This window comes from Remersonia thermophila, chromosome 1 (assembly GCF_042764415.1).
Source record: "Remersonia thermophila strain ATCC 22073 chromosome 1, whole genome shotgun sequence".
Classification (NCBI taxonomy): Eukaryota; Fungi; Ascomycota; class Sordariomycetes; order Sordariales; family Chaetomiaceae; genus Remersonia; species Remersonia thermophila.
This window is the reverse complement of record NC_092217.1, coordinates 3,954,797-3,976,567: the sequence shown is the minus strand read 5'-3', so window position 1 is coordinate 3,976,567 and position 21,771 is coordinate 3,954,797. Positions and strand designations below refer to the sequence as shown.

The 21,771-nt window shown below is 62.2% G+C and overlaps 5 protein-coding genes across 5 annotated transcripts; all 5 read left to right on the top strand.

The window, feature by feature from the left end:
- Window positions 1-721: 721 nt before the first annotated feature.
- VTJ83DRAFT_1106 (uncharacterized protein) lies at window positions 722-2,570 on the top strand (the record flags this gene model as incomplete). Its single annotated transcript, XM_071007229.1, has 3 exons — window positions 722-736; window positions 886-1,475; window positions 1,676-2,570. 3 exons carry the CDS (start codon window positions 722-724, stop codon window positions 2,568-2,570), a joined length of 1,500 nt encoding a protein of 499 aa, XP_070870459.1.
- Window positions 2,571-4,507: 1,937 nt separating this feature from the next.
- On the top strand, window positions 4,508-5,909 carry VTJ83DRAFT_1105 (uncharacterized protein; the record flags this gene model as incomplete). Its single annotated transcript, XM_071007228.1, has 3 exons — window positions 4,508-4,815; window positions 5,040-5,121; window positions 5,232-5,909. The coding sequence occupies 3 exons, from the start codon at window positions 4,508-4,510 to the stop codon at window positions 5,907-5,909; spliced, it is 1,068 nt and encodes a 355-aa protein (XP_070870458.1).
- Window positions 5,910-8,846: 2,937 nt separating this feature from the next.
- On the top strand, window positions 8,847-9,653 carry VTJ83DRAFT_1104 (uncharacterized protein; the record flags this gene model as incomplete). The annotated part of the gene is made up of 3 exons (XM_071007227.1): window positions 8,847-9,244; window positions 9,364-9,462; window positions 9,530-9,653. 3 exons carry the CDS (start codon window positions 8,847-8,849, stop codon window positions 9,651-9,653), a joined length of 621 nt encoding a protein of 206 aa, XP_070870457.1.
- A 1,407-nt stretch (window positions 9,654-11,060) lies between these two features.
- Window positions 11,061-13,978, top strand: VTJ83DRAFT_1103 (uncharacterized protein; the record flags this gene model as incomplete). The annotated part of the gene is made up of 2 exons (XM_071007226.1): window positions 11,061-13,625; window positions 13,832-13,978. 2 exons carry the CDS (start codon window positions 11,061-11,063, stop codon window positions 13,976-13,978), a joined length of 2,712 nt encoding a protein of 903 aa, XP_070870456.1.
- A 3,045-nt stretch (window positions 13,979-17,023) lies between these two features.
- Window positions 17,024-20,675, top strand: VTJ83DRAFT_1102 (uncharacterized protein; the record flags this gene model as incomplete). The annotated part of the gene is made up of 4 exons (XM_071007225.1): window positions 17,024-17,030; window positions 17,118-17,235; window positions 17,319-18,659; window positions 18,770-20,675. The coding sequence occupies 4 exons, from the start codon at window positions 17,024-17,026 to the stop codon at window positions 20,673-20,675; spliced, it is 3,372 nt and encodes a 1,123-aa protein (XP_070870455.1).
- Between the last annotated feature and the right edge of the window lie 1,096 nt (window positions 20,676-21,771).

Genomic DNA, 21,771 nt, shown 5'->3' with positions numbered 1-21,771 from the left:
AGTCGTGGTCCCACCAAATGGTCTGCTGCTTTCGAAAGTCTTCTCAACTTTTTTTTTTTTTTTTGGCTCTCTTTCTTTGTCGGCTGACCTTCCGGAACCTGACCTGACTGGATCTGATTTTGTCTCGTCCCAACAACACGCCTCCCTCTTACAGGCAGCCCTCACACATCGTGACCCGCAATTCATTCCTCTCGTTGGGCCCTTGGCTCGCTTTCTTCGATCCACGCCCTCTCCCGACCGAGCGGCGCAGCCACTTAACTTACGCCTGGAACTTTTTTTTTTTTTCCTCTCCCGACAAATTTCTTGGTTGCTGCCTGTCAATTGTTCACAAAGCATTTTCTCGGGTTCTCTCTCTCCTTTCCCCGTCCTCTTTTTTCAGGAAGCGTCCAGCACCGTCCATTCACCGTAGGGGGTGTTTGGAAGAGTCACCACCTGGAAATCGCCCAGCTTCTGGACCCATACCCTAGTCGGGGACCGAAATTATTATTGTTCCCTCCCCGCGCGCGCTTCGACTTGCAGCTGTTGCCAGCCCTTCCACTTGAATCGATTAATCGTGGCCCACCAAGAAAGCTGAGCACAGAACACCGACAACCGCCCCGGTCCTCCTCCCCTTTTCGCTCCTCGACAATCCATCTTCGTTTTTTTGGGCAATTGTATTTTGGATAGGAACCCGAGCGCAAGAGGCTTCCCCGCAGGCCGAATTGCTGGTAGACCACTAGCAATGGCGTCCTCCAAGGTGAGCCTTGCCTTTGGGAGAGCCTGGGCCGGACACCTTACCCGGGCCCGGGTTCGGCGTGCCGCAGCACCACGAGACAAGACAAAGAGAAGAAGAAGAAGAAGAAGAAGCCTTGCTCACCAACGCCCGTGTGTCGGCCCTGGGCACAGGAAATCCAAACCTCGCGACCGCTCTCGCACCGGCCGTCCATCTCGTCCACATCCGTCCCCGGCGGGCTTACCCTGGCTCGGCAATCACACACACGAAATAGCTCACACTCGTTGCTCGGCACCGCCCTCAACGGCACCCACCGCGTGACGCGACGCAAGAGCATGACAAACACGGGAGCCAACGTGGCCGCGGTGGCGGCCGCCCTCCAGGAATCCGGCGACATGGCCATGCCGTTGCCCATCGCGGGCGCCCGGCGGAGCACCATCTCCAAGCAAGGCCTGTCCCGGTCCGCCGTGGTGGGCAGCCTGCCCTCGCCTCCCGCCAGCCTCCCCACCCGCCGCTTCGGGGCCGGGGCGGCGGCCGCCGCGGCCATGCAGGACGGCAGCGCCATCGACGACGAGCCGAACGACATGTCCGGAGACGACGCCGAGCCCGCGTCGGCCACCGCCTTGCAGAAAGCGCGCGTCCGACGAGCGAGCGACGGACAGCCCCTGGCCAAGGAAGGGGGCCGCAAGATCAACCGCCCGGAACTTCGCTGCGAGAAGTGCGGGAAGGGATACAAGCATAGCAGCTGCTTGAACAAGCATTTGTTTGTGCCCATTTTCCTTTCCCTACCGTCTCTCACCACGTGGTACCCGCGTGCGGAACCGGCCCTCTTTCCTGTTCCCCAGCACCATGCCCTCCCCCTCCCTCTCCCCGTCGCGGATCCCAGGCCCCTCGCGGTGTGAAAATAAAAAAGGCTCCTGAATGTTGACTTGTCTGCTTGTTCTTTTTTTTTTTTCTTTCCAGGTGGGAGCACACTCCCGAATGGTCCTACACATCCAAGCTCCTCATCTCCAAACACCAGCAGGTCCAGCTGCTGGAGGCCGCTTCGGTCCTGGTGGCCATGAACAACAGCCCCGCCGCCCGCCCCCATCCCGCCAACACCACGACCCCGCCAGACTCGGCCCGGGACTTTGGCAGCGATCGGGACTCGGCCTCGCCGGCCGCTAGCGGATACTCGGAACAACAGGACGCCGCATCCGCCGACACGACCCCGCCGCCGCAGCTGGACGCCGCCTCGGGCGCCGCCTACCACGCGCCGGCATCGTCGTCGTACTCGTACCGGGGCGCCTTTGGCAGCGCCAAGCGATACAGCAGCGGGGGCGGCCTGTCGCGATCGTACCAGCCCACGCAGCCGTACGGCACCTACGCCGGGTCGTCGGTGGCCGGCAGCGTCGCGAGCACGTCGGGCTTCGGCTCCGGCTTTGGCGGGTTCGGCCACTTCCGACAGGCCAGCCAGGACTTGCCGCAACGCCCCACCTCGTCGGGCATGAACGCCACGGGCCAGGACGACCGCGAGCTGGCGGCCGCCGTGGAGCTGCTCAGCTGCAGCTTCAACAGCAACGGCGGCGCAGGGAGCGTCCCACGCCACGGCATGCTGCCTGCCGATGCGCCGCCCGTGCCGCCCCTCCCCGCCCAGTACCTTCCCGACGCGGACATGCTGTCGGGCGCGAGCTTCATCAGCAGCTACCCTAGCAGGGCGCCTGAGAGCTTCACGCGCGGCGAGCGGCGACAACATGTCGGGACCAAGATGGAGGATGCCAACGAGAGCGTCATGGACGACGACGAAGACGACGACATGCGGTCGAGGGCGAGGAGCGACGAGGATGATGACGGGGTTTTTGGAAGGATGGAGGAGTAAACGGCTCCCAGCTGGAGAGAGGGGGGGTCGCCTCCATCGGCTCTTTTCGAGACGATGCGCCGCAGCGATGAGCACTGCGTTGGGTACCTATTTATGACGCGAACGGGATACGGTATGGTTATTGGACGGATAGGGTGGACGGACGGGTTTCTTGTCTTTTTTTGTTATTCGGTTTTCTGTGTCGTTGGCTTTTGTATACCTATATGTAAAGCGTCGTTCAGTGTACGGCTGCTCCGCTAACGGTATCTCGGCACCGATGAGTGGGACGGGCGGGCGGTGACGCGGGGTTCTCAGTCCTCGACCCGGCCGCCTAACCCCACGAGGTTAAAGCGAGGGTCGTATGCGAGCGTCGAGCGGCCGGTGTGCGTGTGGTCTTCGTCGTCGTCGTCGTCGTCGTCTTCGTCGTCGTTGGGAGTTTCTCGTCTAGGCATACCGTAACAGATTTAGGGTATGGCCCAACAAACAATACCTTGTGTTGGCTTCGTATTTTGTTCCTTGGGGCTGGTGAGCGTTTCGTCCGCGAGGTGGCGGGCGAGAGGTGTCTGTGGGTGGGAGAGGGAGGAATCGTTTTCAGCAGGCGACGGACTCGGGCAAGAGGAGATAATGACAACCGACGGGCTAGACTGGACTACCTTGGCCGCGGTTGGACGGCGGCATCTTGGATCATGACTCGGAGAGATGCAGGGCTGGCCGTTTGCACATGCTGCGCGCGTCCGATGTCTGGGACGGGTCAGCGCTCGGCCGTTGACAGCCTCGACAAGGTCTGGTTTTTGTCATGGTCTCCAGGAACAGGGTGGCATGCTTTGATGAGAGCCGAGAGGTCGGTAAGGAGTAAGGTTTCCAACGGCGAGGTGGATGACACGCAGGACAAGAAGAGAGAGGGGTTGTTGGTTGTTGAGAGTCTGGCCACAGCAGGGCGATCCGTCAGGGTCAAACCGTCTGGAATTTGATAGAGAGACACCCCCCATTGACCTACATACGATCAGGGCCTCGAGATTCCATGATAAGCTGGAATTGGCGCCATAATGGACAAAGAAACCGTTGGCTGGTTGGACAAGCTCGGTTTTTGTTGTCAACCTGTGATGTCCCGCACCCTCCCCCATCCATATCTCCCCCTCCACTGTCCCGCCCAGATGCTAATCGGAACGTCGCAGCGGGCGGTTGAACAGGCTGCTCTGTCAAGGCCAACCAGTGGAGAATGATCGTCCGCTGAGGTGACATGGCCGGCAGGCAATTGAGGTCCACTTGATTTTGGGGGGGGGGGGGGGGGGAAGGCCGGCGGAAGCGGAGCGCTGGGCCCGGGGTTCTCTCTGGCGCCAAGAAGACGTCATGGATCTCGGAAAAAGGTCCCACCTTACCCAAGTTGGTAGCTAAGGCAACCTTTCCTAGAAACGTACTGTGTATTGCGGTAGTCAGCCGGCCCACTGGGTCCGCAGGGTCCCCATGCCGTCAGGAGAGCTCATCCCTGTGCGCTCGGCTCATTCCATGCATTTGTTCTCTGTTCAATTCAATCCATCCCATTTCCCGATGGATGGATGTCGTCAGTGACACCACAACACAACAAAACAACCAAAGGAAGCCGGATCTCGCATCCGTTTTGCTTTGCTGCATAATAACTTATACAAGCCTGACCTCGCTTTTTTTTTGTGGAGGGGTTTGGTTGAGCGCAGACAGCGTCATCGTTTCGCGTTCATTTTTTGGTGTTTGGGAACTGCCAGTAATACCTAATTACGCCCGGTGTATCCCAGCAACGCCGTCGCGCCGTGTTGACAATCGCCATCTCGTTTTGGTTTTCCAAACAAAACACGCAATATCATCCATCGCCGGACAGCTCGTGTTGGGAGCCCAACCGGACGACCTGGCATCCAGCATCTAGAGCGCCATTCGCCATTCCATTACGCAGCCAACCCGGCTTGTTCATTCACCGACACGAAACAATGCCCCGGGTCACCAGGCGACAGCAGCAGCAACACGACGACCCGCCGGCCGCAGACGCGGCCACGCACCAAGCCGCCGGGGACGTGAAGGAGGCGGTGTCGTCGTTGCCGACCGAGAGCGCCCCCGCCCCCTCCGCCGCAGCCCGGCTGCCCAATCCCGTCCGCTTCGCATTGGCTGTCATCCTGAGCTTCGCGCTCGAGACGCTCGGCCGCTCCTTCGTGGATCACCAGACGGGGAACGAGGCGGCTGCCATTTCGATTGAGGAACCTGAGGGCCTGGAGCTCTGGGGAGGTGTATGGTGGAAATTGTGAGTTTTTTTACTCTTTTTTTCTTTTCTATGGATTGTTCTGTTGGTATTTGTTGTTGTTGTTGGCGTGTCGCTTTCTGTTCTGTTCCGGCTCTGGCTCTCCGTGAGCATCGGGGCTGAGGGAAAAAAAAAACTACCTAGGTAACCTCCCTAAGGTAGTGGTGGTTGATTGGCCATGCAGGAACTCGGCAGCTAAACCCAAACTAACACCGACTCACACACAGGTTTGGCTTAACCCTGAGCTGGTTGAGTGGCTATGATGGATACGATGTTGCAGCCCTCACCCTCCTTTCGCATGGCCCTGCGGTAAGTCTGCCCCTAGAGAGACGCCGGGCGTCGGGGATTCTTTGGCGGCGCTTCTCAAGCATGCCGCATGCCTTTGGACGCAGACAGGCTGACAACCGCGTGGCGCGCAGACCTTTCTCGCGACCGTCTTCTACGGCATCAGCCCGGTGACGACCGGCGCTCACCTGGCTGTCAAGGTTGCATCGACCTTTGTGCCCTTCTTTCTCCTGCGTCGCCTGTCCGGGGCCCACTCGGCCGCGCCGGACACCCCGAACCGCGACATCGTCGCCGACGCGAGCATCCAGGTGCTCACATCGCTGCAGGCGGGACTCGTCTACAGCGTGGTGCTCTTCCTTGCCGGCCGCTACGTTCTTCCCGACTACCTGGTCCTGTACTTCCAGAGCATCCCCGCGATTCAGCCTGCCGTGGATGCCACGTTCCTGGGGCTCAACCAACCGACGACGCAGCTGCTAAGCCTGCTGTTCGGCCTGGCGGCGCGGACATTTATCTTCACCCCGCTCGTCGCGACCCCGCGCACGCGCGAGGACGAGAAGAACGAGGCCTTTGACCCTGTCCACGCCACCCTCGGGCAGACGATTGCGTGGAATCTGTGGGGGTACACAACCCGGACCAAGGTCTCGCTGGTCCGCACCGCGGTCGCCGTGCTGTTCACGGCCGTTGGAACGTACCTGGACACGGCGTTTGGCATCGAAGGCGTCGAATCATGCGGCGCTGTTGCCTATGCCGGCGTGTGGGCCACCGCGGCTCTCTTGACGGGGCTGTCGTTGCGATATGTCGGGAGCATCTGAGCTGCCCGGCGTGTGACGCATCGCGAGATAAAGCACGCGATGCGATTCCACCTTGCCCAGCTCGGATTGGCGTTACGTGAATCAGGAGGCAGCAAGGCTGATCTGGGGCCCGGATGACACGCCGGCGTGGGCGGCAAGTGCGGGAACCGGGGTGGACGGCTCGGCTGGGACCGCTGGACCCCGGGCCTCTATGTACGCAGTAGTAGTTTGGAACCGTTTCCAGAACCAACAGGCATTCATCTGTGGGGGAGGTCACGGTGCTGGGCGGGGGGAGGAACCCCATGGTGGTGTATGGTGGTGTAATATGGTGTAAGATACTCTAATAAGGGCCGACTGTAGCTCCGTCGGCGCGGTTGGTGGACCCTCGGACTCGGTCATTGAGATGCGAGGGGTCCTGAAACAGGCGTCGGTTCTTGAGGTTGAGAGGTTGGCTTGCATCCCGGCACATGCAAGAGTCATGGTCACCACGGCCCGTTCTCGTCGATTCAAGGCTGCTGGCGCGCGTCTGCTGCAGAGGATGGACGCGGGTACTACCGCTCGGCACCGTGCCAAGACGCGGCTGAAGGTGAAACCGCCTCGGGGAGGACAAGGTAAGGCTTTCTCGGGCCTTGGGACGGGGGAAGGGTACCAGCGGGATGGGATCCCGGGTGAGTGAGTGCGTGTGTGTGTGCGTGTACATGTGTGTGGGAGGTCGGGACGAACACTGCGTACTGTGTAATTGATGGAGCAAAGACCGCGACCGAAACAGGAAACCATTTGATCATTGTCTGGGGCGCGCCGCGTAACCGCGGCATCGTGCAGGAGTGCACAAACGAAAAGCATGGGGACACCACGTGTGACGACGGGGTCGCCATGGAGTGCCGAGGAGCCAGCCTCAGCCGCTCCGCCTTACCTGAGCCTCGTCGCCTTCGTCTCAGACGAATGGTGCCGTCAGGTCCAAGAACCGGCGCCGTTCATAAACCAGGTGGATCCCTTCGGGCCCCGGTCGCCGGCGGCCTCCCACCCTGATCGACTCCACCCCCGACGTAGCGTACTATACACAGTACACCGTAGTGTCGTTCCCGTCAGTGAAGGTTGTCCACTGCATTGCAACGTCGAAACCGTGATTATCCCGAAGACCAACACCTGGAAACAAAAAAAGAAAAAAAAAAAAAAGCCAGGCAGACCTCGAGCTGGCTCTTCCTGACCCGTACTCAACCACCATGAGCGATCCAGCAAGGACTATTGTTTTTTTTTTTTTTTTTTTTTTTTTTTTTTTTTTTTTTTTTTTTTTTTTTCATTTTGCATGTCCAGTTTCGTTATTGGCTGCGGCAACGGACGCGGAACAACGTTCTGCAAGCTCCATTCCTAACATGAATGCGAACATTTTGGACGCGCACAGCGAACGAAGCACCTGCAGAGAAGAAACGCCTCCATCTCATACGCGGTAACGTTAGTTACGCAGTAGAACATCGGGCTGCGCCTCAGGGACCCCGGCCAAGCCATCGGCTCCGGCCAATCGCAACTCGTGCCGACTCGCCAAGCGGGCAAGCCACTGGCCGCAACTCCCGCATCGCGGATTCGGTTTCTAAGCCAGAGACGATGCCAAGCCCGATTCGGTATGCTGTCGTTGACAGAGTCTCCTGGGGGGGGGTTGTGCTGATTTACTTCTTGTTTGAGGTTGCAGGATGTCCCCGGGCTGTCTTACTGGGAGTCATTGCCTATTCTGGGGTTGGATGCTGGTGGCTTCGGAGATCTACCACGAGAGCGGGTAGGAGAGAGACGTCACGCCGTTGACGAGGGCGGGAAAGGCTGTGTGAGCCGCCCGGCAACGATTCATTGAACATCGGTCAACTTGGCACCTATTCCTATGTACCCCCGGGTGGGTTTCGGGCTTTGCCCAACTGTGCATTCCAGGCGGGCAAACCGGGGAGGATGGGGGGGGGGTAGCTTGGAGCATGGAAGACCCCATTCCCATCCACACGCCATGTCACTCCATGCTCGTTCGGACCCTCGGCTCCCAGATCCAGGCTCGGATTCCCAGCTTCACCCCAGCTCTTCGAGTCAGTGCTCGCAGGCAGAAATGGAGACCCAAGCCGTCACACATGGTTCATTGAGCCCTAGACCTGGAGAGAAACGCCTAACCTGAATAAACATCAACATAAGGACGGAGAAGATGGCACGAGCGAGCGAGCTCGATGTAACTTACACGCCCTCCACCATCTTTATCTTCGAGCTTGCCCCTTTGGTATATCTTTCCGAACAGACCCAGCCATCGTCATCCCGTTCGTCCTGACACGATCTGTACCACCACTACCATCACCACCACCACCGCCGCCGCCGCCGCCATCGACACGAAAGCAGGCCGGAAACCCCCGAGCTTGCATATTCGCTGCCTACCGCACCGTGCACCCTGCTAGATCCATCCCTCTTGTTTCTCTTCTGCTTGCCTGGTAGGGGGACGGCATCTAAGCCTGGCTGTCCTGCACGCAAGCCCGCCGTCTTGTGGCTAGCCTGCTTCCTGTCTACCTACCTAGGTGCCTACGCAACCGGCCGCGTGCGTAATACACAAGTGTGCGCTGCGTCAGGCCAATGTCGGCCTCGCCGCTCAGCTCGTGCCATCGTTTGAAGACCATTGCCGCCGTCGTGATCCCCGTCGGTGTGAGAAGCCATAGACGACGGGGGGCCTGGAGCGACATAACATGAAAAAGGGGCAACGCCCGGCCTGAAGTTGAGGTTTGATCATCGACAACGACAACTACTACGACTGCGACTACGACTACAACCACGACCACACCCTCTCCTCTTTGGTTCTATCCTTCAGGACTCCAGGACCTTTCATCACACTCGCTTCCAGGTCCTACTCATTACCAAGTCCTATCCACCACCACCACCACCACCACCCTCATCATCATCATCATTACCACCACCGCCGACACATCTTCCCACGCCTCAAGCATGTCCGCGTACCACTGGGAGCAGGTCGTAACCTTCGATCAGCCGACCAGCCACGGCCACAGCTACAGCCATTCCACCTCGTCCTCGTCCTCCGCCGGGACCTACTACTACCCCGCCTCCTCCTCGACCGCCCACGCCATGGCGTCCGACCCGTCCTCGTCGGGCCGCTCCCGCAAGACGAAAAAGTCCATCAAGTCGGACGACCCCCTCGACCTGCGCGGCCCGCTCGACGTGGACGGGTCGGTCAAGTCGATGGCGTCGGTGGCGCTGTCGGGCGACGTGGTGGTGCGGGATCGGATCGAGGCGTACGGGGATCTGGACGTGGAGGGGACGCTGAGCTGCGGGGGGAAGGTGAAGAGCATGGGCAACGTGAGGATCGTCGGGAGCGCGGTTTGCGGGTGAGTATTCTTCTCTCTTGTCTTGTCTTTTCCTTGCCTTACTTTCTTTCCTCTTCTTTTCCCGACTACGGAGGGAGAACGATTCTACGGATGGACGCTAACGGGGATGTCGGGCGCAGGGACAAGGTCCGGATATTTGGCAAGCTCAAGATCCACGGCACGCTCGAGGTGCAGGGCGATCTGGAGGTCTGGGGCAAGCTGACGATCAACGGGTACCTGTACGTTGTCCCCGTTCTCTCTTGTTCTCCGTCGCAGGACCCGGGCTAACCACCCCGTGCTACACAGGAAATGCAGAAACCTGACGGCCTATGACTCGCTCACGACCGTGGGCGACCAGTCGTGGTACGAGGTCGAGGAGGGCGAGGCCGTTCATGGCGCGAAGCTGGTGCAGAGGCATCACCGGGGCTAAGCTGTCTGTCGAGCCCAGGCGCCCGCTTTTTCTTTCTCTCTCTCTCTCTCTCTCTCTCTCTCTTTCTTCCCTCACACACATCTCCTCGATTTCTTTTGTCGTTTGGATTTATCTCTCATCTCTTCATCGTTTCTCATACATGCCAGGAGGTAGGCATGGGCATGGGCATGATCATAAGGCGGCTGGATGGGTTATCTGGATACCTGGCTAGGGACGAGAAATAGGTTGCCTTGGGGCCCAAGGGAAAGGGGGTAACATCACACCGAATATGCACTCTTCTTAGGAACAGTGCCTGGGATGGACAAAGAGGGTCGGTCCACTTTGGGTTTTTTTTCTTTGGTGCTTTTCCTTCCTTTCTCTTTTTTTTTCCTTTTCCTTTTTGGCCGTCCGTTTTCTGGATATGACTTCTTGATAGCATCTTGGGTTCACATGGATAAGAGGGAGGCATGATATATATACACTACACTACATAACAACCGACGCACGATACACAACAAGCTCAGTGTCCCACGTTCTCTACATACTTCTCTCGTTGACGATGGATCGAGATCGAGTCAGGCATCTCAAGTGCCATGGTGGTCTGGCCCTGGGGGTTTCGAGCCGTCGGCGGACTTGTCGAAGCGTGCACCGAGGCCAGAAAACGGAACAGAATACCGAGCCAAACCTCTTGAGATGCCCGAGCATGAGCACGATGCGTTCCCAAAAAGAAAGGATCCCCTGGACGGCAGCCTGTTGCCCGTTGACATCGCCGTGTGATCTGCGGTCCGCGAGAATGGAACTGGAACCGATGGCTTGCATCGTGCATTCCATCTTGAAAGCGGCCGTGAGGCCTCGCGCTCACGACGCTGAAGGTCCTGGTGAAGTTTGGGGTGGTGGTTCTTGGCGTCCACGAAGCTGGATGGGATGGACGGCACTGTACTTGGTGAATACCTCCAATTATACCAAGTAACCACACGGTAATATTACAGAAATCAGCCTTGCACAATGAAACCTCCGGGCCGCTGGCTTGCAGCTTGCGGGTACAGGAGCAGAGGACCCACTCTCCGCCAACGTGATGGGGTCCATGCTGTGTGTGGGTCTCCACTTTTTTTGCGTTCGGCAGCTGACCTGCCAGCCAATGGCCGTCCTGGCGCGCGACCTCGAGGCTTGGCAATCGCGTTGCACGTTCCAACTCCCATCCAACATCACGAGCCTCCCGACCCTTCGGCCATCGACCATCGACGGGGATTCCTCCTCGCCGGCAGCGCCACGCATCTGGGAACTGCGAGGCAACGCAGCGTACCCCCGAAAACAAAGCAACACAAACACAAAATCCTCTTTTCGACGCCAGCCCGAGGGGACCTTGTCCGTTCCGTACCGGCGCATTCGTTCTCGCCCCCCCCCCTGGGCGACGGCGACCACGCCAACATGGCCACCGCGGACGTCGTGCTTCCCGACCTGGACGAGGCCATCTCGCCTCGCCAGCCCGCACCCTCCATCGAGCCCATGATCCAGCCCGTCAGCCCCATCAACCCCACCATCCCCCGCCTCGACCTCCGCGCCGACCCCGACGCCCAGGCTGCCGTCTCGGACTTTCTCGACTTCACCGAATACCTCCCGGCCGACATCACGCGCTCCCTGACCCTCATCGGCAACCTCAACGCCGCCTACCAAGACGAGTCGGCCCGGCTGCACGAGCTCACCGCGGCCTGGGCCCGCCTGCCCGCCGCCTCGCGCCCCGGCAAGCCCGGCAAGCCCGGCGCCTCGGCCGACCTGCGCGCCGCCATCTCGGACCACGTCCGCCATGCCGTCAACTCGCGCACGTTCTCCCTGGCCGAGGCCCGCCGCATGACAGAAAACCTCAACCGGCACTACGCGCGCGCCCGCACCATCCTGGCCAAGCTCGAGACGATGCGCGATAACTACCCGCCTCCCGAGGAGCAGAAGAGCCCGACCGCCGTCGCCAAGTCGCCGCAGGCGTCGCGGGCGCCCAAGAGCCGCGGCGAGGGCCAGCGCGTGCGCCGCCCGCGCGTTCCGCGCATCACCGTTCCGGGAGAGGTCCTCGCGCCCTACGAGCTCGACTACGACGGGTGCACGAGCTCCGAGAGCGACTCGGACGACCAGCTCGACAAGGACAAGGGGAAAGACGAGGGCGCCGGCAGGAAAACCACGCCCGCGCCGCAGAAGCGCATCAAGGTGGTCAAGCCGTCCGACAAGGCGCCCAAGCCGGTCGGACGGCCGCCGCGCGCCAGGTCCTCGGTCCCGCCGCCCCACCCCGAGACGGCCGGCCTGTCGACCAGCGCCGTCATGGCCAAGCTCGGGCCGCCGCCCGAGAACCCCGTCATCGGCGGCCCCGATGCGCCCTGGTGCCAGCTCACCCCGTACGAGCTTGCCAAGCTCAGGAAGCGCATGAAGAAGAACGCGTCCTGGACGCCCAGCGACACCATGGTAGCTAGGGAGCTCAACGCATTGGGTCGTGGCGTCGAGGCGTTCCGCGCCGCCAAGCTCAAGGCGGAGCAGGAGGGCCGCCCGTTCGAGGGCGAGATGCCCGTCCCCCGCGTCGACCCGGAAACGGGCGAGGCGCGTCTGCCTCCGGGCGCCCTGACCGTGGAAGCCTTCGCCTCGGACGACAAGCACCTGAGCAACCGCGGGATGAAGCTCAACGAGGCCAAGAAGCTCAAGCGGGAGATGCTGGCCAAGATGGCGGCGGAGGAGGCCGAAGAGTCGGCGAGGAGGTTCAACGCCATCGCCCGCACCCTCATGTCGGACGCGACCCCGGGCGCCGCGGTCCAGGAGCCCGCCAGGTCGTCGGCGGGGAGGTCCAAGACTCCCCGGAAGCGCAAGAGGGACTCGGTGCCCGAAGCCGAGGCGGTCAAGCCCGAGGCGGCCGAGGGCCAGCCGCAGCGGCCGCAGATCAAGCGCACAAAAACCGAAACCCCGGTTCCTCCGCCCGTCCTGGCGCCGGCCGGCTCCGCCCTCGAGACGCCGGCTCCGCCTCGACCGCTGCCGACGGGCGTGCTCCATTCCACCACGCCCATCCCCGTTCCCATCCCCGGCCAAGACCAGTCCATCACGGCGAGGTCCGTCACGTCGGCGGCCTCGGCCACCTCTCCTGCCGGCAGCACCACGGCCATCGCGCCCCCGGCGAAGCTCCCGGCGACGGAAACGCCCATCCCTCCACCCATCATCTCGCCCAGGAAGTCTACGACACCCATCCTCCCGCCGACCCGCGAAACTCGCAAGACGCAAGCCACACGCACCCAAGAGCCACAGCAGGCCCAGCAGGCCCAGCAGGCCCAGCAGGCCCAGCAGGCCCAGCAGCAGCAGCAGCAGCAGCAACAACAACAACAACAACAGCAACAGCAGCAACAGCTGGAGCCACGCGTCGTCCCGGCCACGGGCGGCGCGTCCCGCTCCGCAAGCCGATCCGTGACCCCCAAGTCCGAGGCAGAAACCGCCGTGGCACACGCCGCAACCACCCGCCGGCCGGCCTCCCGGGGTAAAGCGACGAGCCAGGAGCCGCAGCTGACCCTCGCCGCAGACCGGCCCCGACGCACTAGCACCGCTCGGAGCACGCCTGCGCCGGAGGCGAACCCCGCCGCGTCTTCGTCGTCGTCGGCGGCAGCAGCAGCAGCAGCAGCAGCAGCAGCAGCAGCAGGCGGCGGCGGCGGTGGTGGTGCCGGGAAGGCAGCCGGGGGCCGGCGCTCCAAGCGGCCCGCGCCAGGCGTCATCAGCCGGACCAACGGTGGGGGTAACAGCGCCGTTGGGACGCGCAAGGCGGCGCCGCGGAAGAAGAGCGCCTCGGCCCGGGGCAAGGCGGCGAGCAAGGCGGCGGCGGCGGCGGCCACCCCCGCCGCCTCGGCCGCGGGGGGGGATGGGGACCTGCAGGAGGTGGAGGTGGATGATGAGGGCAACATTATCGATCCGGACGAGGAGAGGTATTGCTTGTGCAACGGGGTGAGCTACGGGACGATGATTCAGTGCGATAACGATGTGAGTTGTACCCCCCCTGTGCTCTCTCTCTCTCTCTCTCTCTCTCTCTCTCTCTCTCTCTCTCTCTCTCTCTCTCTCTCTCTTTCTTTCTTTCTTTTCTCGCTCGCTCGGTCGCTCGCTCTGGCGACGGCGGCGGCGTTGGTTCCTCTCGCTCGGCCCGACAATGTTTGTTTCCGCGGGCGGGTTGGCTAACAGCAGGAAAACAGAACTGCAAGTACGAATGGTTCCACCTCCCCTGCGTGGACCTCACCGACATACCCGCCCGCACGACCAAGTGGTACTGCCCGGAGTGCAGGAAGCTGCTGAACATTGGCGAGAAGGGAGAGGTCAGCGCCCGCGGGGTCCGGGCGTGAGAAGGGCAAGGGAGGAGAGCACAGGGTGAAGGGTGCCGGTCGTCTGCATGGCTCTGCGTGTGGCTTTTGCCTCGTTCCTTTGCATGCAAAGGGCTTGCTTGGTACCTAGCCATGGTGGCGATGGATTTGGCTCGACGGGTCGCATCGGAGCGATGCTGTTCCCTTTGTGGTTTACGATAGGACTAGAGCACCCGGAGCTTACGGGCATGGAGAGGCATGCATGTATGAGTTGTGCTGTGTTGTGTTTCCCGTTCCCGTCGGGTTCCGTAGGGGCTGGCTGGCTAGGGCCAGTACGGCACCACGTTCAGCTTTGGAGAACTGCTTCGCTGGCCTCGAATACCAAAGTCACATCCTAGCAGCCCCCCCCCTTTACCAAATTCCTTCCTGTAACCTCCTGGCCTTCCTGGCTCAACCTATCCAGAGACTCTAGATTGATTGGGCTTTTGGTCAATGGTGAGCGGCAATACGATGGTCACTTGGGGGAAGGGAGGGCATGTCGGCGCTGTGGCGGTTTTCGTTTTTGGTGGAGGGTGCATCTTTCGAAGCGAGGAGGGGTGTTGGCTCGGTTCAATCACCAACTACCGTTCACGTTCACGTTCACGTCCACGTCGCTCCTCTCCCCTCTCCCTCTCTGCGCAAAGGGGGTTGGTTTGCCTGCCTAGCCTAGGTAGGTGCCCTGGTATGTACCTCGGGGTGTTGGCTGCGGTATTTCCTTGTTGGCGTCATGCCGTCTTGGTCACGGGCTCTGCGTGCCCTCTTGGTCGTGCGGGCTGCCTTGCTGAGCAAACGTACTTCAGACGGGCGGGCATTCTTGGGACGGGTTATTACCCGAGGCGCCTTGCACCTCCGCATCGCAAGCTCGTCGCCGGCCATGGAAAGCCCCTGGAAGATTCAGGGCCCTTGGGGTTCCGGGTTCTCCAGGCACCGGGCTGCAGAAACGCGGATGCGCCGTGACGTGCTTGGGGAGCTTGTCTTCCAGTGTTTGGAGTGCGGGGTTGGCGCTCCCATCGACTCCTCCGGCGAGGCCATCCCGGCCGCGGCGGGAGGAGTCAGACGGCCAACCCACCCTTTCATCCAGCTGAGCCGGCTTTTTTGTTTGTTGGCTTGGCCTGCGCTTACCGCACCAACGGGCTATACCGTATGTACGCCGGTGGTTACCGTGTTGGCTGATCACGGGACTGGAAGCGTCGAAAAGAAACCCAAAGAAGCAAGCAAGGAAGTCCGGACATTGTTGACCAGGAGACGGGCAGATGACCTGGCCTCCTGTCGGTAAACCCAGCGTCCCTTTCGGGGGACCTCTCAGGAGAAGGAGAGTGACGTAACGTAAAGTTTGACCCTTCACTAACGGTACGCGAAAAGTCGGCGAAAGAAAGGGGGTTCGGGGCCAGCCTGTGCCGGGGGTGGTAATTTGGCGGTATAGGTCCCGTCGGCATCGAGAGGACCTGCTTACGGTACGGTGTAGTGTACGCTGGTACTGCACGGTATGGTACACCGGCGGATGCCAACCGAACCTGACCGCATCATCCGCCCCCGTGCACCGTTCACGCCCGCCATTGGGGGTTCTCCTCCTCCCCGACATCCATGTGCCGGCTTATCGTTTTGCCAGCCGACCAGGATGACGATGACATGCGTGCCAATGCCCGGCCCATCGGATAACGTGAACGTTGTGTTGGCTTCCATTTTGTTGAGCCTATCGTGGCGGCGGCACTTCGGGTTCCACTGTCAGGTTCCCGCCCCGTCGCCTTGTCGCAATCAGCCCCGCATTCGCTGATAGGGAACCTTGCGCTAAGGCAGAGTGCCTGGCATTCCCGAGGACGGGACCCGACCTTGAGATACCTTAACCTAGGTAAGGTACCTAGGTACATACAGTACCTGCCTAGGTACCAGGTAGGCGTGGGTCCCCTTTTTTTGTTGCTTTTGACAGCCGGTCTGGGGCAAGAGGCGCTACCAAAACGTTAATCCGTTTGCAGCGAACCAGGCGACGAGGGCCCCCCGTCCTTCCCTGGGCCGTCACGAACCCGCACCAACCCGCGCCCGCAGCTGAAGACCCCTCCCTGGGGGGGGGTTTCCCTTCTCGGAAGAGGGAGGGGGGGGGGGAGGGTTGGAAGGCGGGCCCTGCAGCCACCGAGCCCCTCCTCGAGTCGTGACTCTCGGTAGGTACCTCCCCCCCCCCCCCCAGGCCCGGCTTCAGGCCGTCCAGGTCCCAAGCCGTCCAGGTCCCAACTGGAACAGTCAGCCCGTCATGACGGGTCCATGACGGGTCATGACGGGACCCGGGCATTCCAGAACGCTGTCGTCATCTCTCCCTTCTCTCTCTTCATCTTAGAACCCCGACGACCCATTCCACAACAACAACAACAACTGCTACTACGACTACGACCACGACCACGACCCGTGCTATTACGACGAACCGTACCTTGCTTTGTCTGCTCTGTACCTAATCAAACTCCAACTAGCTAGCATTCTCTTTCTTTCTTTCTGTTTTTTTCCTTCTCTTGTCCCCTGTTTTGCATACGGTAACCAACTACAACGAATAATACCCGGCGCTTGTCTGCTTCTTCCTCGACATTAGAACGAACGGCCTACCCTACTGCGTACACGACAACATACTACTACACGCACATAACTCCCGCTAAAGCGCCCACGCACGTCGCTTTGAAACACACGCCGCGCTCGCTCCCTTCTCTCCTCCTACGGGTCTCGCCGCTCCTTTGTTCCCAGCAAAACCGACTCTCTGCCTAGAACCATCGAGCATCGCATCCACTTTCCGCTTCCCACCTGCATACCTGATACTATAGATAACCGCCATACAACCCCTCCTTCCGGACTGCCGATCCCCCCGACCTCGGTGTTTCAGGCAACACATAGACATCAAACCGCGAGCACGAACCAACGCGACTGTTGACATCCTCCTCGCCCCCTTCCTCCTTACTGGAGCTCAACAGTTCGGCTTGGGAAACCTGGACGGCGCTTGACCTGGGAGGTTGCAAAGGGGGTTTCCACGCTCCTAGCTGCGCTTGATAAGGCACTTGCCAGTCGTTCTTCATGCCAGGTGGGTTGCGCCATTTGGATTTGGCTGGCCTCGCCATCCAACCTTCACACTGCATTTGCACATCGCTAACCCCTCACCGTCGGACAGGCCCTAAGAGGGACCGGAAGAATGGCAAGGAAGGCGGCGGCGGCGGCGGCGGCAGCGGCAGCGGCAACGGCAACGGTGTGGTCGCCGCGGTGACGAAGCAGGGCGCCAAGTTTTCATCGTGCGTGCTCTTCTTCCAGACCGTGTCGTCGGGTGGGCTTTGCCCACCTCGAAGCCCCGATAACGCGCTGACGTGCATCACAGCAACGCGCCGACCCCCAAGGATTCTCCCGTTGCGGCCTCGCCCGTCGTCTCGCCCGAGTTCAAACCATCGAGCCTATCGTCCAACGAAAACCCCATCGCCACCCCGCTGCTGGATGCGGTCTCGACGGCTTCTCTGGCAAGCACCTCGCCGAACGCAAGGGAATGGACCAGGGGCCTCACCGCGGCCGGCATGGCCGGATCGCCGGGTAACCTCATCAGCCTGACGGGGGAATCGCCGCCCACGATGCCCTCTTCTTACGAGGATCCGCGGGGCATAGGCATACCGCACTCCGGCTGGTCGTCCCCGAGGCCCGCCGGCGCGTACCATCACCCCGCTTCGGCCTCTCCTCCGGTAGCAGGCCGCCGGCCCATGAGCTACCACAACGACGGGCGCTATTCGCCCACCGATGCTTCCATGCCCCTCGCGGCGGCGGCCGCCGCCGCTCGACGCGGTTCCATGCAGTACGCTTCGGCCCGCGCCGTTTCGAACCCGCCCCTCCCGCACCACCCCCAGCCGCACTTCTACGGCACCCCGGTGCTCGACATCGACCTGCCGGGCCAGCCTGGTCTCAAGGCAGGCGAGCGGGGCTACCACGTGGGCTTCGACTCGTTGTCGCCGCAGGACGCCGACCGCATTCCTGGAAAGGACACTGTGGTTTTGGCCGGATACGAGGGCGGCCTCGAGGTTTTCTCGGCTGGAAAGCGGGGCCTCGAGAGGGTCGCCGGCCTGAAGGGGCTTCGCGGCGGCGTGTACCACGCCAAGATGCTGCCGTGGACCCCCGAGACGTCGGATGTCTCCCCGCTCGTGGCCGTTGCGATGCACGGCCCCGCCGTTCCGCCGCCTCCCCCGGAGCTGCACATCGAAGGCGACTACGATGCCGTCTCGGCCGAGAGGTCCGAGGGCATCGTCAACGCCAGCCCAGAACCCTCGGTTCGGGGCGCGCCCGCGCGCCCGTCCGGGTCCATCGACTCGTACCAGACGACGGTCGAGGTGTTTTCGCTCAGGACGGGCCGCCAGGTCGCGGTGCTCCTCGAGGCGCCCAAGATCGCCCTCAAGTCGTCCATCGCGAGCCCGGGCTTCCAGCCGCCGCCGCCCACCGGCGCGTTTCACATCTCCGCCGACGGCGGAACCGTCGTGGTGTCGTCGGGCGCGACGGGAGAATGCTGGGTGTTTCGGCAGGCGTCGCCGACCGCCGAGCACCCGCACCGCTTCCGCTGCCACGGCAAGCTCTGGACCACGCTTCAGCAGCCGCCCCGCGGGGAGGCGGCCCCGGAGCCGGAGCGAGGCCGCTCTCCTGCGCCGCCGCGCCCGCGCCGCGCCCGCGCCCGCTGGTTCCCATCGTGAGCCTTGCCGGCCGGTGGCTCGCCTACTGCCCGGCGGCGCCGTCGTCGCAAATCTCGCTGCGAGCCGCGGTGCCCGTGCCTGCGTTCGGCCGCGCCCCGGGCTTGAGCTCCCTGACGCCGCCCCAGCTGCCGCCCGCCAACCTGGATCTTGACCTCCCCGTGTCGGAGAGCGTCGTGAACAAGATCATGAGAGACGCGACCCAGGAGCTCATCCAGGGCGCCAAGTGGGTTGGCGAGCAGGGCTGGCGGGCTTGGAACAATTACTGGAACCCGCAAAACGCTGCCCAGCAGCCTCGATCGCCGGTCCTGGGGCCCCGGGGCTGGGGGGGCGGGGCCGGAGGTGCCCGCCAGGATGCGGGCCAGTTCCCGCCGACCCACGGCGCCGTCATCCAGCCCGTGGCCAAGGACCCAGGCCTGGTCTCCATCCTCGACGTCGAGGCCCTGGGATCCTCGGCGAACCCCCATCCCATCGGGTCCTTTGCGCCGCCCCACGGGTGCAGCTTTCTGTCCTTCTCTCCTTCGGGCCTCTCGCTGTTCACCGCCAGCACCAAGGGCGACGTGCAGACGGTCTGGGACCTGATGCGCATCCAGTACACCAAGTCGTCGCCTCTCCAGGCCGCCAGCTCGCCCTCCGGCGGCCCGAGGGTGCGCCAGATCGCCCAGTTTTCTCGCATGACGGTGACCCGCATCGTCGATGTCGCCTGGACCCGTCCCCACGGCGAGAGCCTGGCCATGGTCACGGAGCGCGGCACGGTCCACCTGCTCGGCATGCCCTCCAGCGCCTTTACGTGGCCGCCGCCGCGCCGCCGCAGGGCCCAGGAGGCAAAGGCGGCCGCCGCCGACGCGCCGACGACGGCGGTCGCGCTGGCCTCGAACGCCCTGAGCTCGGTCCGCGACGTCGCGCGCCCGCTCATCAACCGCCAGCGCCGGAGCAACTCGAACGCGTCCCCGGGCTCGGGCGGCCTCGGCGAATACGCCACGCACGGCGGCAAGGTCATCGCCGCCAGCATCAGCCATTCCTTGGGCAAGACGGGCAACGCCATCAGCCAGCTGCGGAACAACGCAGAAAACCGCGTGTCGCTGCCCGGCTCGAGCACGCTCCCGGAGCGGTCTTGCGTCGCCTGGGCGCCGGGCAGGCGGGGCCACGCGCTCTTCGTGCTCGGCGGCGGCCTGGTTCGTAGGTTCCCGGTCAAGATGCGGCGCACGTCGTCCTCGGGCACGGACAAGCGGGCGGCGCGGCTGTCCCGGTACGCGGATTTCCCGATGCCCGCCCTTCCCGACGACGTCATCTCCCCGTTGGTGAAGCACCTTCTCGACCGGGATGAGTATCTCGATCTCACGGACCTCGACCCGGCCAACAACACCCTGGTCCTCCACCCGCCGAAGCCGCGGCCCCGGTTCCGCGACGACGCGGCCCCCGAATCGTCCATCCCCCAAGCCGAGATCGAGTCGTGCGCTCCGTACCAGCCTTTCCACACCGACCGGCGCGTGGCGCTGTACGAGCTTACGCCGCCGCCGCCCGAGGCGGCCGACCTCGTCTCCATGATGGCGGCTGCCTCCCTCGACGACGCACAGCGTTCGGAATCGCCCGCCCCGCACCGGAAGAAAGGCTCCGGCAAGAAGGGCCCGGCGCCCTCGACCCCCTCGACCCCCTCGACCCCCTCCACCACGGACGCTGCTCCGCCTCCCCCGGCCCCGCCGTCGTTCTCCCTGTCCGAGTCGTCGACCCCCTGGGCCTTTGGCCAGCCGATCCAGATGACCCGCCTCGACTTTGGCGGTGCTTTTCACATGGGCGAGGATGACGAGAACCTGCCGCTCGACGCGTCGCGTGCCCTGCCGGCATCGGCCATGGAGCGGATCCTGGTGCGGACCGGCGCGGGCGAGGACGGCGAGGATGAAGCGCAGATTGTGGTGACGACACGCAGGCGTCGCGGGCCGATGATGAGCCCGGAGGACGATGGGTTCTTTGAGGATGATTGCGAGGTCTTGGATTTTGCAGACCAGAGGGTTTGAGGGGATGGCGCGTCCAGGATGTGGCATCCACGGCCTCTCTACCCACCGCTTGGGCGTTTGTTTGATTGTTTCTGTTTTCGCCTTGCGTTCACGGCCTTGGCTTCGGAACTCGGATGGCGAAATCTTTTTTTTTTCTTTGAATTCGCGCCACAGCACATAACAACCCCATACCACATCACAAGGGATTCGCAGGCGTTTCGTGCTCTTGTTTGCTGTTCTTGTTGTCGGGCATGGGAGACATGGCATGGAACAGACAGGGTTTAGGGAGGGGACTGGATCTCTCTCTCTTTCTCTCTCCCTCTCTTACACACACACACACACACACACACATACACGCACATGGACATTTTGTCATCTACCTGGGCTATCGACTGCTGGAGCAGGAGAGCAGGAGATGATTCCCACCTGGTTGAGTGGGGTTGGGTCTGGATGCCGTTTAATGTACCTACTGAACCTGGGGGTTTGACTACCGACCCGAGGCAACAGGTAGATCGGGGAAGCGAATTGATGGATGAACCAAGCCATGTTCGTTTGGGTTGGAGCGTGAGAGAGCAGGTTCCCATTGGGGAGAGGTGGAAGCTAGGCATGATATCAAGAGTTGCGACCGGAGGTTGGAACGGCCGGGGAAGATCAAGCCGCACAAGCGCTTTGTGGTAGTACCGTAGGGAACACCTGACGCTGCCCTTTTTTCATCGGCCGACATTGTAATATTGTACACAAACAGAGGCCAGGTAGGTATGGATGATGCATCGGTGTTATATCCATCACCCCTGGCCCTGTTTCCGAGATGCATCTCAATCCAATCTATCCTTTCCCAAATCCAGTGCCTCGGCCGCCGCAGCAGCCCCTTGTGTCTTACACGCTCGAGATCGTTGCTGGCGCCAGCGTTGGCTGCAAGGTCCCGGTCCTTCGAGCGAGCGCAAGCAAGCAAGCTCTGGAACGGTGGTGACCCTGGCCCTCGGTCCCCTAAAGCATCCGCGGAGACGGACGGCCCGGCCGCAATACAATCCCCCCCCCCCCCCCCAACCCTCCTCCTTCTCCTCCTCCTCCTCCCCCGTGCCCCGTGGAGCCAACCGACCCTTTTCCACCCGCACAC